Raw genomic sequence first — 19709 nt, 5'->3', positions numbered from 1 at the left:
TTAACCTTGAACCATCTCTCCAGCCCCATTATTTGAAAAATAAAATAACTCTCGCTTGGGGATTCCCTTCTCAGTCTTCCCCCGTTCGTTCTGCTAATGTGTTCTGACGCTGGGCTGTAGACCCAGCGCAACCACCAAGGCAAACCCAACACTGTTTTATATGGAGAAGGAAAAGGGGTCAAGCAGCCTCCATTAAAGGAGCCATTGAAGATTAGTCAGCACCCTCTAGAATTATCTGTTCCTCTAGGATGGCTTTTCTCACCAGCCCAGCCTACAGGACTGTGTGGGAAGTGAGGCACTGACAGTGGAGTTTTCATGACTGGCTGACTGGAATTTGGACAAGCCAGAGATAGGGTAAGCGTTTGATTACAAAAAGGGAAGTAGTAACCAGGCATGGGACTAAATGTTGCCTGTTCACAGATACATACAAAGCCAGAAAAGGGCGCACAGGGAAGGGGTGGGGCAGGGGCGTAGACATGGAGATGGAGAGGCCATCTGCAGATGTCTTCAGAAAAGGGTCCTTTCCATCCTCTGAAGGACTTCTGGCCTGAAGGATCGGTGGCCAAGCCCTGCAGGGCCTCAGGCATCTCCCATGTTTGCCATCTGGAGCTCACCAGTAGAGGGCTCCTGCTGCCCAGCCTCAGCATCCTCCCGTGGCCTAGAGGATGCAAAGCCGGAAGAACATGGCTCCTACAGGCAGGGAGTCGGTAGCTCACAGGAACAGAGTCCTGTGTGAGAAAACCAGCCAGAGACATTTGTTCTTCAAGTAAACTAATCTGCATTGGTGGGCTGGTGAGTCTCTGGAAATTTGGGTTAACAATTTAAAAAAAGCGGAAACAAAGATGAAAAAAAGACAACCTCAGGTATAGCTTCTCCTCAGCCAACCTGTGGGAGAGAGGGATGATAAAAAAAAATGGTCTCTTCAGCTAGCTGTAGAGGTCACAAACTAAAAATGCTTTCTTTCTTTCTTTTTCTTCTTTTTTTTTTCAAGGATAGATATATGTCTCACACAGTATTTGGGAAATACCTATATACTAAAAGTCTTTGTTTCTTAGATAAGATAATAACTTTTTCTCATTTAACCTGGGCCTCTTATATTTTCACCAGCTCATCTTGCTGAGATGATTCGGATAGCTGGAATAGAGGTGCTGGTCTCAGAGAGCCCAGGCTTGGTCCCAGGAGCTGGGCGCCAGGGTGTCTGGAGCAGCCACCTCGGTTTCCAATATGCTGTTGTTTTTATTTTTCCTGAGTCTTCCTGCCATCCCCCATCTAGGGTGCATTTGATTTCACTTTGAACCCCTGGGAAGGCTAAGAGCGCCCTTGTTTGTATCACTCAGGAATTTTCCATTTAAAGCAATCAAATAAAAAATAGTATAGGTATTAATGGGACTCAGTATTGCTATGTTAGTCATGAGCACACAGCTAGACGATTACCAAGGGTATCTTTTGGTGAAGAATCTGTCGGTGCCACCATCTAAGGGAAGAAGAGCCTGAGGTCTAGGAACCTGGAAACACAGAAACTGGGTGGAGAATTCTCTGCATCCTTCTTCCCCTTGCCGTCCGCCAGCCCCTGCCCTTGCGGGTATAAGCTTTGTGATTACAGTCCATGGCCACCGCCTGCCACCTTGTAGTGCTGTGGCAGTGAATCTTTGTGTGTGTGCACACACTCAGGGACGTGCACACGCACCCTGAGGTCATGGGTCACTTGTGACGTCATTCCTCAGGAAATGTCCCTCTGATTTAGGGAGACAACTTAACCTAAACATCACTGATTATAAGCTGGTAAGTCCCAGGATCTGCCTGTCCCAGCATTTCCAGTGCTGGGATTACAAGCCCAGCCACCATGTTGGCTTTTGACGTGGGCTAAGGATTGAACCCAGACCTTCATGTTTGTGTCAGCAACCCCTCTCTGGCTGCACTATTTCCCCAGCCCTATGGGCAGTGAATCTTGGGGTTTGCCCATCAAGACCAGGCCTTGTCATCTCTCACCCCGAGCCCCACTTCCAGTCCTCAGTGGCCCGGGTTTATGTCTCTTTTACTCTTCTCTCCAGTGCCACGTCCCATATCCCACATCCCTCAGAGCTTGACATCTCTTCTTGAAAAAGGACAGGAGCACAGGGCTGTCTGGGTTTGTTTATGTTAAACATGGAATCCTCAGTGCAGCCTGCTCATTCTGGGGTCTGAGGACCAGATAGACCAAACATTTGTGATTCATCCCTGGAAATGTCCACCATGGTGAGCTGACCACCTGAATGTCATCACCGCATCTTGAAGAGTCAGAGTTTTCACGTGTGGGTGTCTCACTGATGGCTTTGTTCAAAGACACTCCCAGCTCTACGTCGGTCCTGTATCTGTCCCTTGCATTGGTCCTGTGAAAACAGCAGAGAAGTCCTTCATCCTGCCTTGCGGACCTGCACCTTACTCAACCACAAGTCACAGAACTTGTGAGAGGGAGGCTCAGGCATCTCTTGTCCACAAGCCCTGGCATGGCAGAGTAGGGAGATGGTCACATCACCAGGGCAGATCTGATGATGGATGCTTCCCAACATTTGAACCCTGTCCAGAAGCACAGCCTTGAGACATCATCTCCAAGATTGGAATGGGGGTAGCAACACACTGGACAAAGGTGCGAGGGTCAAAAAGAATAGCAAGGGGTCAGGGATAAGACTCAAACTCTTCCACCCCTACCCCAGCACCCCAGGGAGAACAATTCACTGGGTGGCACTCAGGTGCACGCACCTTCCCCGTGCTGTCCCATTCCAACTAAGCGGTCTTGACTCCTCTGCTAGTGGGAAGCTCACTGGAGGGAAGGGAAAGGAGGTTTTGCCAAGGGCCTCAAACCCCTCTGAAAGGGTCTCCACACCAAGCCTCTGCAGAGAAAGGAAAAGAACCTCCTGCCCCTTTTCCTAAAGGCCAGTTAATCATGACAAGCTCAAGTGTTTTTAGTCTCAGGAAGAGGCTAATTCTGGGGACAGTAAAGCGATGAGAAAGTGAGGGATGGAGATGAGGAAGGTGTGAAAGTAAGAGGAAGAAAAAAAATAAAACTCTGAGGGCTCTTACCAAGATGTCAATACTGATGATGATGGTGGTGATGATGGTGATGGTGCTGGTGATGGTGGTGGTGATGTCGATGATGATAATGAAGGTGATAGTGATCATGGTGGTGATGATGATCGTGGTGGTGGTGGTGATGGTGATGGTGGTGGTGATGTCGACGATGATAATGGTGGTAATGGTGATGATGGAGATGATGGTGGTGGTGATGGTGGTGATGATGGTGATGATAATGGTGGTGATGGTGATGGTGGTGGTGGTAATGAGGTGGTGATGGTGATGGGATGGGTTTGATGATGATTAATAATTGAGACAGCATTTCATTATGTAGTCCTAACTGTCTTGGAATTCTCTATGTATGCCAGGCTAGCCTTGAACTCAGAGATCTGCCTACCTCTATTGCCTGAGTGCTGGGATTAAAGAATGCTCCACCATTCCTGGCCTAGGATTGCTTTTTTTTTTTTTTTTAAGAGAAATTACTTTTTCTATTATATGCTCCCTGTAAACAGTTTAAGCCTTGCATAAAAGTAAAAAGAAAATCAAAGTATTACTTCAAGTTTCATGATTCAAATATAACCGTCATTAACATTTCTGGTACAGCATGCTAGACATATTTCTATGCATTTTTACAGATAGGAGAGATAGAAATACTCTCATAAAAATGGGATCATGCCATATGTCTATTTTTTTTAGTGGATGTAATTTTACTTGACTCTAATTGAAGAAAATGAATCTGAAGTAAAATTGGAAGGAATTCTTGAACTTTGCATACATTTCTTTACCACAGAAGATGCTCTCCTCCCAGAATGAGCCCTCTAAGCCTAAGAAAAGAGCTGGTGTGACATTTGAAGGTAAACATTGCTCCAGGCTCCAGAATTTGACCCGTTGTCAACCTTCTTGCAGTCTTAAAGGAATGATTCACCTTCAGAGGCATACTGAGGGTTCTCCTGGTCCACACACACACAACACAGGGACAGGCTTGCCCATCCTGTTATTCTGGCAGTGATGCCGTAGTCAACAGGGGAAGTGAGGCAGGCTGGGATTTCATCGCTGTGGAGGAATGGTCTCCCATCTCACAGTGTCACGCCTTTTCTGATGCACTCCAGAGACTGGAGAGTTCTATCAGTTCCCTTTACATCGTTGGTTTTTCATGAATTAATTTCTTGGTGTGGCGTGAGGTGAGAGTCAATGTTAATCTCCCCGCATAAATACTCGATGATCCAGTGTTTGCAGACTGAAGTGTCTCAAATTGCTCGGGCAGAAACGGACAGCCCTGATTCTGGGCTCTATTGTGTCTTGGTGATCTACGGGTTTGTCCTAGCAACACCCCCTTGTCAAAATCCTACAGCTTAAGAGTAAGTCTTCAGATGAGGGTGCTCAGCCTCTTTGGCTTTCTGATCTCCCTACCTAAGACTGCCTTGGTCTTTTCAGGTCTTTACATTTCAACATAAATTTTCATACCAGCCCTTCAAGCTTTGGGGGAAAAATGAATTTATAGACAACTGTAATCTTAACAATACTGTCATCCAATTCACAGGTGTGGCGCACCATCTCCTTTGTTTCCGTCTTAATTCCAGCGCTACTTCCTAGTTACCCGTGGGGCAGTTTTACAACCATCACACTTTCCCCTTGTTGTTTTCTGCTAGTGTATTAATGCACAATTGATTTTTGAAATTGTGGTAAATTATAAATGACAAAAAAATTACCACTTAAACTATGTTTCATCACACCACATAATTATCCTCCTGTGTGTGAGGTTTGGAAGCTCTCTCTCGGCAGTCTTTGAGGGGATGTTACATTATTATTAACTATAGTCAACACACTCCTGAACAGATACCCAGCCTCTATCTGCTCGAGCTGAAGCTGCCTAATTGAACACCAGTTTCTCATCCCCTACTCCCAACCCCAATGCCTGGATGTCACCCTTTTACTCTCTGCTTCTTGGAGATTTTTAAAAGGTTTTTATTTTGTTTTGTCTTGCTTTGTTTTGTTTTTTGAGACTGGATCTCCCAAGCTGGCCTAACCTTGCTACATAGCCAAGGTTGACCTTAAGTCCTGGATCTCCTGCCTGGACCTCCCAAGTGCCTGGCTTACAGACATGTTTTGCCATGCATGGCTCTGCTTCTATTTATGTTCGCCGGTTTAGATTCCACTTACAGATGAGATCATGCCATAGTCCTCTTTGTCTGACTAGTTTCATTGCATTTAGAGGTGCTCCAGATTCATCTCCATCGTAACACACAACAGAATTTCATTCCTGCTTGTGGCTGAATAACAGTCTATTGTATATAAACATCTCGTTGGAAATGCACGTTTAACTATTCATTTGTGGATAGTTAAGTTAATTTTATATCTTGTAAATAGGGCTACAGTGAACATGACGCAGGATCAGGGTTCTCCCTCCCTCCTCCTCTTATTCTTTTGTTTGGTTGTTTAGTTTAGCTTTGTTTGTATTTTTTTTTTTTCAAGACAGGATCTCACTATGTCACTCTTGCTGCCCTGGAACTCACTCTGTAGACCAGGTTGGTCTCAAACACACAGAGATCAGCCTGCCTCAACCTCCCAAATGCTAGGATCACAGGTGTGTGCCACCATTTCTGGCTTTCAGATATCTCTTCAATGTGCTAATTTTATTTCTGTTGGGTATACGCCAAGATGTTGTATTGTTGAATCATATATATATATATATATATATATATATATATATATATATATATATATACACATTTATATTTTCATATATATATTTCCATTTTTTAGTTTTGGAGGAACATCTTACTGTTTTCCACAGCAGCTGGACCATTTCACATTCCTACCAGTGTGTGAGGAATCTCTGTCTTCTCCTCGCCCTCAATGACTCTCACTACACTTTTATGCTTGTTCTAATGTACATGAGCTGGTAACTCTGGTTTTCTTTTGTGTTTCCTGGATGATTAGTGAAGTTCTCTACCTGTTACATTTTCATCTGGGAAATATCTATTCAGGTCCTTTTCTCATTTTAAAAATCAAGTTATTTGAGGGTGGGGAGTTGGTTCAGTTGGCAAAGTGGTTGCTGCGCAAGCATAAGGACCTGAGTTCAGGTCACCACGACTTGGGTAAAAAGCTAGGCACATCAGTGCACAGCTGTAATCTCAGTGCTGGGGAGGCAGAGACAGGAGGATCACTAGTGCTTGCCATCCAGCTGGTCTCTCTGGGTCAGTGAGTTCTACATTCAGTGAGAGACGCCGTCTCAGGGAACAGGCTGGAGAATGACAGAGGAAGACTATCCAACATCAAGGTCCGGTCTGCACATAGCCATGCACACGCACATCTTATCATGCGCACACATGCATGCACACACAGACACCAAATTAAAAAAAAATGTAAAGTAAGTAAATCAAGTTATTTGCTTTGTTACTATGCTAATTTATTTTTGAGCCATATATTCTGTTTGATTGTTTGTGTTTTTATGCTGGTTTGTATGCTGTTTTGATTTCTCCCCCCTGAAAGGTTTTTTTAAATTCAGGTACTGTGATGCCTCTAGCTTTGTTCTTTTGGATCAAGATAACTTTGGGAGTTCAGGGTCTTTTGTGGTTTCGTGTGGATTTTAGAATGTTTCTCTCCTGTGTCTGTGGAAACTGCCAGTGGAACTTGGGTAAGGATTAGCATCACATCTGTGGATTACTTCAGCTCAGATGGATATTTCAATATAAATTCTTTTAATTTACTCAACATGGGTTGGGTTATCTTTCCCTTTCTGTCAGAAATCTCTTTGATCAATGTTTTATGGTTTTCAAGGTCTTCCATTTATTTGATTAAAATTGCACCTAGAGAGGCTGGGAAGTTGACTCAGTGAATAAGAGTACTGGCTGCTCTTCCAGACCTGGGTTCATTTCCCAGCTCCCACATGGCAGCTCAAAACCATCCGTAACTCCATTTTCAGGGAATCTGATGCCCTCTTCTAGCCTCTGAGGGTACCAGGAGCTCACCTGGTACACAGCAAAACACCCAAATGCATAAAATTAAAAACCAAATTAGTCCTAAGAGTTGGAGAGATGGCTCCATGGTTAAGAGTACTTACTGTTCTTGCCATGATGGTTCCCAGCATTCACATGGTGACTCAGAACTGTAACTCCAGTTCCAGGGGCTCCAACTCCCTCTTCTGGTATCTGTTAGCAACCAGGCACAGGCACATGTGTGCCTGTACATACATGCAAGCAATCACACATACATATAAAACGAACATAAATGAGTATCTGAAAACTTTTTCCTGAATACATGTGTTATGATGGTGTAAATGGGTCTGGGCAGGAATTCACTGTGAGTGAACAGAAATGCTACTGATTCTCATAGGTTGACCTGTTCAGAGCTCCCAGCAGAGGGGTGTAGACACCTTGCCTGAAGAACGGTCTTCTGTCCTCTTCTCTGAGCACTCAGGGAGTGGTGAGGGGCAAGAGGAACACTCAGCGGCCAGCTTATCCTGTGCTCAGGGCACCCTCCCCCCATGTCCTCCGTCCTTACTGTTGTGGCCTGCAAAACTTCACGGCATTTGTTTAGCAAGTCTCACAGGGTTTTGCTTTGGTTTTTTCGGCCGGCTGTTTCAGGGTTTTTCTATATAAGATCACATTGCCTGCAAGCAGAGACCATTCTATCTCTTCCTTCCTGTCTCCAAAGCCTTTTATCTCTTTCACTAGCTCACCTGCCCTGGTGAAGACTCCCAGTTGATCATACTCTGTGGGTGTGCGGTGCTGTTGAGTCCACTCTGCTCTTATCACTCCTGGCTCCGGCTCTCTTTGCTAGATGAATGTTTAAGCCCTCAATTCTAACACTGCGGCTTCATCTCTTCCCTCAGCTTTTGCCTCATGCACTTGGATGCTCTGTTGTTAAGCTTACACTCCTCAAAGATTGCTATGTTTGTTTGTATTTTGTTTCGCTTCAGGATAGGGTTCCATAAAGCCTGAGATAGCCTCAAACTTGCTATATCACCATGTCCAGCCTTTTAGGTTGCTTATTCTATTTTTGTCACAGCAGAGAAAAGCTGAATAGCATAGGATATTTGCATATAAGCACACCTAGAAGTAAGTTTTATTGATTTCCTAGGCAAGCCACTGAGATGGCTCAGTGGGTCAAAGAGCTGGCCGTGCATATCTCATGGACCTGAGTTCAAACTCCAGATAAGCATGGTGAAAGGGGAGAATCAACTGTGACTTTCACTTGTGTTCTGAGGCACACAAGTACTGCCCCTTACCGTATAACACACACACGAAAATAAAAAAATAATAATAAAATTAATATCCTAGGTGTATCTCAATATAATTGACAAAGATTAGCAGCCACAAAACTACTTACCAACTGGACATCCAAACAAATATCCTGTGCTATTTTTTTTTTCTTTTTTTCCTAGAGACAGGCTTTCTCTGCATAGCCCTGGTTGTCCTGGAACTCACTCTGCAGACCAAGCTGGCCTCGAACTCATGGAGATCCACGTGCCTCTGCCTCCCTAGTGCTGGGATTAAAGGCGTGTTTCACCATCTCTCAGCTTCCTACACCACTTCGTAATACCAGCCGAACTCAAACTCACGGTAATCCTCCTGCGTTAGCCTCCAAAGGGCTGATATCACAGCCACAAGCTGCCACACCTGGATCCTTATTTGTTCTGTTAAAACAAATGAACGAGAAACGTGGTCTCACTATGCAGTCTCAGGTTGGCTTTGAACTTGTACAAATCCTCCTGCTTCAGCCTCCTGAGTACTAAGGTTACTGGTGTGTCCGCTGCCTTTCCTCAGCTGTGGAGATGGAATTTTCAGTGTACCCATTATTGATTTCCTGGAATTGGCTGGTGTTTTTGGTTTTGTTTTGTTTTTTACGTCTTTATTTATCATTGGGAATGGTCTTGAGTCTTTTCTTGTAACACACTTTGTCACAGAGCACTCAAAGCTTTCTGTTCTAATACTTAGGATCAGCTGCCGGTTTGCGTTTTGTAGACCCTGTCTTGTTAGATTTTCCTTTGTGTGTGTCTCTCTCTGTGGGTCTATGCCATGTGTGTGCAGGTGCATACAGTGTCCAGAAGAGGGCATGCGATTCCTTAGAGTTGGAGTTGCAAGTGTACAGGTGGCTGTTAGCTAACCCAATGTGGGTGCTGGGAACTGAACTCTGTCCTCTAAAAGAGCAGCAAGCACCCTTAACCGCTGAGCCATCTTGCCAGGCCCTATAAAATCTGTCTTGATAGTAAAGGAAACCATTGCCTTCAATGCCCATTTTACCCTTTAAAGGCACACGTTCATGTTTTACTGTGTTAATGGGTATTTAAAATAAAAAATAAAAACACTAGATTAGGGCCTCTCTGAGTCCTTTTGAAGAAGCAGGTGACAGAGTACTTAAAAGCCCAGTTCTGGACTCAGATGCTGCCGTTCAGCCTTGGCAGCATCCTCCTCTCGTCCCTCCGGGCGCTTTCTTCTTCAGCTCCCTCCAACCCCAGTCTCCTTCAGTATCTGTGTTGCCTTTTCTAGGAGACGGTCCTCTCTTATCCTGATGGCTCTTCTTCGCCTGCTCTTCATGACCATGTAAGCTCTGGGGGATGCGATCAATCGGTGTCTTCATTTTCTTCTGTCTCGAGAGAGCTGATTAAATGTGCTTTGAGACAGGCTTCTTCCTGTGTCACCTTCCACACCTTTAGATTCAGCCCACCGCTTCCTGTAATTTCAGGTGTGTCCGTTATAAACAACATATGGTTAGATTTTGAGAAAAAATTAACAAGATGAGGTTCTGCTAATAGATGAATTTTACGCATTTCCAACAAACACAGCCTACTTCCCATTTGGGGGTTTTCTTTCACCTTTTCTTCATCTTGGCAAAGGTTGAATTAACTGCTTCCCAGCACCCTCTGCCTAGTGTAGAGAACCTACCTGATGTAGCGGACACCAATCTCCTCACAAGCAGTCTTGTTTTCTTCAGCCACACGGGAAGCTGACAGTTTACTTCTCCTAACTGAGCCAATAAAGTGGGGCTCAAGAGGCCGAAGACACAGGTTACACTTAGCATGCAGGTTCAAAGTTCAAGCCCCAGCACCTGAAAAAAAAAAATGACACTAGAGATTTGGGGGATGGCTCAGTTGGTAAAGCGTCTTTTGCGTGATTATGAGGTCCTGAGCTCAGATCCCCGGCACCCATGTAAAAAGCTGGGTGCTACGGAGGGTCTCTGTAGCTCCAGTGATGGGAGGCAGGAGTGGGTGGATCTCCAGAGTTCTTTGGCCAGGTCCAGGGAGAGACTCCATCTCACAGATAAGAGGACATGCATACACCCACATGAATGCATGCGTTCACCACACACACACACACACACACACACACACACACACACACACACTGGAAGAAGTGAAATGTGACATTTCCAAATGGCAGGTAAGAATTGATAGACTCTTTCATGCCTCCCTTCCCATTAGCATAAGTACAGTCACAGGAGCTTGCATGCCCACACAGGATGGCATGGGGAGGAGGGGCCAGGAACACCAAACGACACATGGAGGAGAGAGATGCTGCCCGAAGCCCAGCAGGTTTTGTGTGAGGAGAAATGCATTTTGTTAAGCTGCTGAGACCTGCAGGATCGGGTCGTGGCAGAATCTAGCCTATTTAGCTAGGCTGGAGTGGAGTCACTGAGGCAAGGACCGGCCTCACAGATGGGCCGTATAACAGTTCAGCCGAGGAATCCTAAGAGGAGTGGCTGGGCATGTGTGCCTTTAGGTAAGGTCTTTAAAGGAGTTAACTCTGGATACAAGCAGTTTCTCTTTTTGCCCTTCCTCTTCTTCTAAAGTATAACACGGTTGCTGAAACTGTGAGAGTCACTTGGACAGCAAGAGGACTTGGATTTATCCTACAGGAACCATGGACCACAAGGACAGGCTGGGACCCTATGGATACCACAGTCGGCAGCCACGCTTCGGACCTGCCGAGGCTGAACTTCATTCTGGGAGGGGAAACAAGCTTCTGTTTTGTTTGAAGTCAATGATTTGAGGGCTTCTTTCTCTTTTGGGGGGTGGGGGAGTTGTGTTTTGTTTTGTCTTGTTGGTTTTTTAAGACAGGGTTTCTCTGTGTAGCCTTGACTGTCCTGGACTCAGTTTGTAGGTCAGGCTGTCTTACGGATGGGCTTTTGTTTCTCCCCGTGTGAGCAGGTCATTCTTTCTCTGTCCCTCCTTTGCCCTTTACCTCCTGCCTCCTCTGCGCCCCAACTATGCTAATAACTTCCTTTCAATCGGAAGTTCCAGTTTCCCCAACATAGTTACTAGTAGTGTCTCTTTAACTCTCTTTAATGTCAGTTTCTATGCTAAACCTCTCATTACATGCATTCGCAACACAGCTTTGGGAGTGACCAGAAACCGTTTTCCCTTTGAATACACTCCAGCTCCTTCACATGACAGGCATTTACTTGTAGATTTTCTGTTGGAGGTTGGTCTGATGCTAATTACTGGTCCTCTGTGTAAGCCTGCCTAAGTCATTACACCTGTCTGGCTAATTAAACAGCCTCTACGTGGGCAGGACAGAAGGGGGTGGGCGTGGCTAAGGTTCCCAGCTTTGGAGAATGGGAACAGACGGAAAGAGAGGAAGGAGGAGGACACCAGGACGGGTTAGCCTGGAGAAGAAACCACATGGGCGGGGAGGAAGGACTTCCAACGGTGTGAAAAGGCCCAGATGAGGAATAAAAGCAAGTATTTATAAGATTATGGGTGGGAGATAGGATTAAGGAGGATGGCATTGGATGTGGGCTGGGAGATGGATGGTGAGGTGATTCAGACAGTGTAAGTGGGTATATATGCCCGGCCCAAGGTAAACAGGGTACTTATAAATCTAACACGTGTCTGTCTTATTATTTGTGATAGTGGGTTAGATCCGCCATGATAATCATAGGGCTAATAATAATAAAGCTTACATAGCCCAACACCCATTTACTATTATTGACAACAACTTTCCATCAAACAAACTCAATTTTTAGAGGCAAAGCTGATCAAAGACTTTGTTTATTTAGGGTCTCATATAACCTAGAATCTGCCTTGGGTCTGGTCTTGAACTTTTGATCCTCCTTCTTCCACTTCCTGGGTTCTGGGATGGGCACATGCTGCCATGCCCAGCTTTTGTGAACCTGGGGACCAAACCCAGGGCTTTGTGCATGCTAATAAGCATTCTGCCTGCTGAACTACACACCTATCCTTTCTAGACAGCAAGCATTTCCACCCTGATGGGATGGGGATTGTTTTCCAACCAGTCGATGTACCTGGGATGGCATGGCGCTGGCTGCGGCCACCTCATCTTGGACTGGTATGTGTGACACAGAAAAGCAGAAGATATGACAAGGATGGTGACCTTGGAACTCTGTGATGTGTCAGGTGAGGAACTTGAGCCTCTGGGGGCAAAGAGACATGACGCCGTCTGGGGGAACCGTTGCATGATGGGCGTTCAATGTACAGGATACTTAAGAATCCTAAAGTTGCTGGGCACAGTGGTGCACGCCTGTAATCCTAGCCCTCTGGGAGGCAGAGGAGGGTGGATCTATGTGAGTTCGAGGCCAGCCTGGTCTACAAAATGAGTCCAGGACAGCAAGGCTACACAGAGAGACCCTGTCTCAAAACAAAACAAAACAAAGCAATCCTAGAGTCTGAGTCAGACTGAGGGTTCATAGCTCTCTTTGCTAATAGGAGGGCAATCTGGGGCAAATATCTCTTGGTAATGCATATGTGACCAGGGAAAGGAGCAAGAGTGGCATTCCAGGTCCTCTCAGCGCACACTTGGCCTCACCCCTGTCCTGAAGCCACAAGCACGCCCCTTCCCCACTGAGTGTTCCAGTGCACCTTTCTCAAGAAGAGTTCCTTACGCCGTTCCGTCAGGACACCAAACATGGTAGTTAAGCCCTTGGATGGTCATCTTCTGGGTCTAGCCTTTGCGTCTCCATTGTTTGGACCGGTAAGATTTCATCTTCCTGCTCTGTACCAGGTAGAACAAGAGATCTTGTCTACCTCCAAAGATGAGCTTTCCCCTCCAGAGCTCACCTTGCCCAGAGACCAGGAAAAGCTGTGTCTTTCTAATGTCCAATGTTTCTGACCCAAAGCGGACCTCTCTCCTGAGCCTCACTTCACTTTGCACTCTTGGGTTATTGGGAGAACTTGACACCTTGAGGACCTGGAGCCTGTGAGGTTCAGATTGGAATTCTGTAGGAACATCTCCAGGTCAGATCACACAGGCGCAAAGGAAAGCATTGAACTCAATAGTTCCCGGTCGTGGCCACACGCACTGGATGCTTGATGCCCAGGCCTCACCCCAGCGTACTCAGAGGAGAATCCCTGGCTGGCTGGGGTAGTTTTTCATGGCCCAGGAGAGGTCAATGTTCCCTTCGAAGGAGGACCAGAGTCTTCAACCTTGGCAGTCCGGGTTTTAAATGCTTCTCACAGTTAGGATGGCAACAACAGGCCAGACCGGAAGAACTTCCCTCACGCTCAACTTCATGCCTTACCCATCTCAACTCCCTCGTGGCTGTGAGAAGTGGAAAGAGAGTTGTATCTGGAGTTTGTAGAGGGACCCCTTGGAAGAAGAGCATCCATTCAGAAGCTCAGATGCCCAGGTACGTCCCTGCCACCTGCAGCTGCTGGAGGTGCTGAGGACAAACTGAACTCTGAGCCCTCACATCTGGCCTTGCTGTTCTGGGAGTGACCGCTACTACTATATTCATACACACACACACACACACACACACACACACACACACGAACACACATCATTCAGGCACACACTTGCATGCACACACACACACACACACACACACACACACACACACACGGGGGGAGTTGGGATTGGAAAAAACCTTCTCCAGAAACGATGCCATGATGACCCCCCGCCTCCTGTATATCACAGGTTGCTCCTCCTACTCCCCATGCAGGTCTAGCCACCTACGGGTCCTAGGGAAAGGTAGACATTTTTTTAAAATTTATCTATTTATTTTTTAATTTTATGTGCGTGGCATTTGGCCTGTATGTATGCCTGTGGGTGCCAGATCTTGGAGTTACAGATGATTGTGAGCTGCCATGTGGGTGCTGGGAATTGAACCCAGGCCCTCTAGAAGAGCAGTCAGTGCTCTTAACCACTAAGCCATCTCTCCAGCCCCCTAGATTTTTAGAATGAAAGTTTAGATTCCTGAGGGATCTGGGTGAAAGGCACCTCAGGCTTAGAAACAAGGCAGATGTGATGAGAGATGAACCAAGACAGTAAGAGAACCCGCAAAGCTGAGGCCCAGCTGCAGCAGCCTCTGAGGCTGGCCCAGCAGAGGGCAGGCAGTCTGAGGAAGGATCCACACAGCTGCTTCTGAGGACAGTAACATTTGAAGGCCTCGAGCCCAAACCCATGGCCTCCAGTCATACCCCACTGTGTGTCCGCCCCGGCTGCCCCCTCCACTCCCAAGCCATGCCTGCTTCTCCCAGGGAGTGGCCAGCACAGACAGGGAAGCTTTGCTGCTCAGCCTCAGGGGACAGTCACAGCTGCTGCCTCTGCACTCAGCTCTGGCCTTCCCCAGGGCTGGCTCTGCAACACAGCCTCCCCCACAAGTCCGAGGGGCACATGTGTATCCTGCTGCTGCTCTGTTGAGGTGTGCAGCCCTCCTGGCTCCCTGCCAAGCCCCGTGCTGGCCCTCAGGGTCCTGAGGTTCAGGCTGTGGAATCCCTTGTTTTCCCAGTTGGCCCTGCTGCAGCCAGATCCTGTGGCACTGAGCTCTGAATGGAGATGTTCAGGCAGGAGCTGCAGAAAAGAGAAGCCCAAGGCTTGCTCCCACGGTGGAGGGACCCCAATCCAGCTGCTGAATGTGTCAAGACCTGGCCTGAGCCCTGCAATCCCTTTTGTGCAAGAGGGACTAAGTTTGGCATTAGAAGCAGGGGCCTAAGGATGGATCTCTGGGGACAGGGACACCAGGCCACCACACCAGAGAATCTTTCTGAATGGAAGGTAGGGAAGTTAGGGGCTGAGTTCTCTGTGGATGTAATGTCCACAGGGTGAATCTGTGGTTGGTAAGTGTCTTTATTGGGAGGGAGATCCAGCCCCCCTGACTTTGCCAGCACCCTAGGTCATAACGATTTCGATGTCAAGCTCCAGCTGGCTGGCTTTGACCTCATAGTGGCCCCTGAGCGTGCCTCGGGTCTGGTTTTTTCGGCCGCGCCAGTGAGCCTGGATGGTGCAGACTGCTCGGCGCGTCTGGAGGAATCGTCTGCGGGCCCGCCACATGCGAACGTTCGCCTGCACCTTCACCACTGCCCATTCCTGGCAGGTGTAGAGTCGTAGCGCCAGGCACCGTCTCTGCTCCACCATCTTGGTTTGCAGTGACCTCCACCAGCACTGGATGGCCCATGCTCCCAGCGCTGCGTGCATTAGCATCCGGCGGACCATGTTGCCACGCCACCATGACTGGATCTTTATGGCTGTCTTCTCTAACTGATTAGGGAAGGAAAAACGGGCAGATGTTCAATGGAGCTTTTCTGCCATTCCTATCCCCACTTCTGGTCCTTGGGGGGAAAGGGGACCTGGCCTGGGCTGCCCTGCCCTCTTGTCTCTAGAACCCCATGTATCTTATCTTCAGCCGTTACTGTACTGGCCGGTTTTGTGTGTCAGCTTGATGCAAGCAAGCGGGGATCACCAAAGAGCCAGGAGTCTCAGTTGAGGAAATGCCTCCATGAGATCCAGCTGTAAGGCATTTTCTCATTTAGTGACCAATGGGGGAGAGCCCCGCCCATGGCGGGAGGTGACACTTCTGGGATGGTAGTCTTGAATTCTATAAGAAAGCAGGTTGAGCAAGCCATGGGGAGCAAGCCAGTAAGCAGCACCCTCCATGGCCTCTGCATCAGCTCTTGCCTCCAGGTTCCGGCCTTGCTTGAGTTCCTGTCCTGACTTCCTCCAGTGACAGACTATGATCTGGAAGTATCAGCCGAATAAACCCTTTCCTCCACAGCTTGCCTTTTGGTCATGGTGTTTTGTTGTAGAAATAGAAACCCTAACTAAGACACCTACTCACCTTTACATTCTGTTCATTATCCACTGGGCTGGTCTCTTTTAAAAGGGCTGTATTCACAGTTTGTATGTCCATGGCCTTGGTCTTTAGAGTCCACTCATCTGTCATTTAGGCTATCCTAGTTTTTGGCCCCGCCCTCAACTATTAGTCATGTGTCCATCACTGGACTCCACCCATCTTCACAGGTGCCTTCTCATCAGGACCTGTCTGCCTCAGTTTTAACCACAGACTTGTTTCCTTCTGGATTGGAAAAGCTCTTCTTTCACGTATTCCCATCCTTGGGGCATACAGTCTTCTGCTGCCTCCAATTCCTTCTCAGACTCATCTCCACCTTCTGGTAGCAGCAGAGAGTTAGGGAACTTTCTGGTAGACAGTCTTAGGTTAGGGTTGCTCACAGCCATTGTGGGTTTGGGAAGGCTTCCATGTCAAAGCTCTTGGAAGGGTCCCAAGCAATGGGAAGCAATAGAAATGTGTATTTTTGTCCAAATTTCTAACCTTTGATTGGAGAGGGTCTTGGTCTCTTCTTCTTTTAGGCTCCTCTGCCACGACTCCTGGTGCTTTGTATGGAAAGACAGCCTCTTTGGGTCAATGAAGGGGAGGCTGAGCTGGGGTGGGGCTGGTTTGGATGAACAGCCTAGCCCTGTATGAGTCTCAGTTGCTGGTGTGAGCAGGGACTCCTGCTCCTGTCACTCTGCAGCAGCTGTGTTCATTCACCCCGTGTCACAATATGAAGGTGTAAGGGCAGGGGACATCAACTTGTCCCACAGAACCTGGGAAAAAGTACTCAGACTGGAAAGGAAATGTACAGTTTGGAAGACATAGAGCCAGAAAACCACTGGAGAGAATTCTTCCCGATGTCAGGTGCATCGTTCCCCGAGCTGAAGAATTCATCTTCACTGATATTTTTTTAAATTATTTATTTTTACACTCGGACCCCTGAGTGAATATATGTACAGGGGCCCATGTGGGCCAGAAGAGGGTATCAGATCTCCTGAGACTAGAGTTGCAGATGGCTATGAGCTGCCTGGGAACCAAGCCTGGGTCCTCTGCAAGAGCAGTAAGTGTTAATTGCTGAGTCCTAAGTTGAAGCTGTTATTGGAAACATACTTGGCAGTGCAACGACACAGGTATTAACATACATGGTTGTTGGTTTTTCTTTTTTTTTTTTTAAAGCTGGGGATTAAATCCAGAGCCTTCCACGTGCTAGGTAAACACCCCACGACTGAGCTGTATCTCCAGTCATCTATTTTCTTTTATTAATCGGAGTTTTGTAAAAAAAAAAAAATAGAATTTATCAAAATCGGGATTGCAGATTAGCACAGTGGGTAAGGTGATCCTGCAAGCAAAATGACCTGGGTGTGTGTCCTCTGCACCATGTGACATGCTGGGCATGGTGGCCTGCCCCCCTAAACCCACAGCTGGGAGAGTGGGGAAAGACAGGGGTCCTAGTGCTCGCTGGGCAGCCAGCCTAGCCAAGATGGAGAGGCTCTGTCTTCAAAGTGGGAGGGGCGGTCAAAGGCATCTGAAGAAGCTGACCTTTGGCCTCCATGAGTTGGATCATAGGTGAGCATAAGCACGTACATGCATACAACACACACACACACACACACACACACACACACACACACACACACACACACACACACGTGCGATTTTTCTCAGAATCTCTGGTTATTGGGCCCAAGCCCAGGACGGAGAACAGTGGGTGGAAGTCTACAAGGAAAAAAAAAAATCATAAAAATCATAAAATCATCCTATGAAGGAGTACTCCAAGTACCCATAGCTTAAGTTGTAGGAAAATATTATAGAGGCGGTCAATATAAAAAAATAAAACATCATGGATATGAGCTATCGACCAACTCTCCAAAGCTGGTGGGAGTGATTTCCTGTCCGCAGTGCTCACTTACGTTTGTATTTGCAATTTTGTATGCTTTGTCCTATTCTGAAGACCGGCCTTCCAAACGATGTTAGCTTCTGGTTCCACAAAACCCCTGAATCTGTCTCTTCACGCTGGGGACGTGCCATTGTGTAGCCGGGTCTCGCCGGGTCTCATGGGAACTCACCAAGTTCCGCGTTTCTGAGACTCAGCCCCGGGATTGGAGCCCAAGGATCCAGGGACAAAGGAAAAGGCAGTACAGAGGCCGTGCAAGCCCGCTGAGGTTCGGAGGCCATTCCGGCTTCGGCATGATTGCTCCTTTTCCTCCATGGTTTTTGTTTGCGTTTTTTGAGCATGGGCCGCTGTAGGACCATCCACCATCTACAGCTCCTGTTTATGTGTCTGAGGTGCCTGCTGTCTTTTACACCAGCACGAAACCAACAGTCTAGAGGTGTTGCAGATCCAACCAAGCAAACTCCTTGCATTGTGTTCAAAGCCCTGAAGAGAATTCACCTTTCTTCTGTTAACGGCTGTCTAGCTGGGTGAGCAGAGCGCAGCAGCCAATCATCCCAGAGGCATTTGTCTTTGTAGCAACCCCCCAGCACTCTCATAGAAGTCTGTTCCTGCAGAATGGAGGTGCCGGTTGTGGACATAGCCATCTTTCTGGACTCGGCTCATCACATCAGGTTGCTGTGGCCCAAATGTCACTTCACTCCCCACTTTTCCTTATGGATCTCCCTGCTCCATCCTGTTGCCATGGTATCCTGGCTTTGTCTCCTCTTTGGATGAACTTGAAAAAAAAACCCTCGTCCCTTTATGGTCACATATTTTTTCAGTTCCACAGTGGCGGCAGGTGTGCCGGCGAGCGTGGTCTGTCTCCGGTTCCAGTGTGCGTCATCCTTTAGAAAGTTTATATGCTGTAAACTTGGTCCCCATCATGGTGGTGCCAGGCAAGGAGACTGTCAAGAATGTGGTCTTAGAGAGACATCTTATTACCGAGGTGCTAGCCTGCACAAATGGACCAGTGGAACAGGAGTGCTGGAAGATCCCAGTCAAAGCTGTTAAAATGAACCTGGTTTCTGAACTACCTCTGGCTTTCCCAATAACTCCACCGTTCAGATGCTGCCCAACACCGGTGTCGGGCCCTTGAGTCTCACCAACAAGAGTTAAATGAACTTCTGCCTTTATAAAGTTATTTGGTCCTTTATTATAGCAACAGCAAAATGAACTAAGGCAAGAGGTGGGCTAAAGCCCCGGTTCTTCCTAAGTAATCACAGATCACGGTGCTTGCTCCCTGCTTCCTTGTCGCCCCCTCTCGATATGAATGCACTGCGGCCAGAGGATGACCTAGGGTGTCCTGCCTTAGCACTCTCTACCTAGTCCTTTCAGACAGGGTCTCTCACTGAGCCTGGAGCTAGGCAGGTAGCCAGCAAGCCCTAGCAATGTCCCTCTCTCTGTCCCTGAGTGTCCTGGGGTTACAGGTGTTCATATGGCCACGCCCAGCTTGCTGTGTGGATGCTAAGACCTGTGCACAGGTTCTCAGACCTGGAGAGCCACGGCTTTCACACAGCCATTCCTCCAGCCCCATCTTCTCTGCTTGCCTAGTTGTTTTTTTTTTTTTTTTTTTTCTGACTTTCAATATATGGTATATTTTTTTTCTGCTAAAATTTTGATAGGCAGAAACATCAAAAGGTAGAAAGTGAATTTCTTGCGACATTTGCCCTCAAACACATTCTTCTGCCACACCTGCACAGATGAAATTTTCCTA

General features: G+C 47.3%; 1 protein-coding gene across 1 annotated transcript; it reads right to left on the bottom strand.

Annotated features, from left to right (window-relative positions):
* Nucleotides 1-15122: 15122 nt before the first annotated feature.
* On the bottom strand, nt 15123-16140 carry Iqcf6 (IQ motif containing F6). The gene is made up of 2 exons (XM_055629490.1): nt 16069-16140; nt 15123-15491 (listed from the first exon to the last, which is right to left on the bottom strand). Exons 1-2 carry the CDS (start codon nt 16138-16140, stop codon nt 15123-15125), a joined length of 441 nt encoding a protein of 146 aa, XP_055485465.1.
* Nucleotides 16141-19709: the final 3569 nt, after the last annotated feature.

The sequence above is a fragment of the Psammomys obesus genome, unplaced genomic scaffold (assembly GCF_907164565.1).
Source record: "Psammomys obesus unplaced genomic scaffold, mPsaObe1.curated_primary_1811, whole genome shotgun sequence".
Taxonomy (NCBI): Eukaryota; Metazoa; Chordata; class Mammalia; order Rodentia; family Muridae; genus Psammomys; species Psammomys obesus.
Note: the sequence above shows the minus strand (reverse complement) of the source record. Positions and strands in the feature narration are given on the sequence as shown.

Bases quoted from the DNA above. Each gene is read 5' to 3' on its own strand.
- Iqcf6 (XM_055629490.1), bottom strand. From the start codon at position 16,140: ATGGACATACAAACTGTGAATACAGCCCTTTTAAAAGAGACCAGCCCA. The intron at 15,492-16,068 runs GTGAGTAGGTGT...TTCCCTAATCAG, and splicing joins ATAATGAACAGAATGTAAAG to TTAGAGAAGACAGCCATAAA.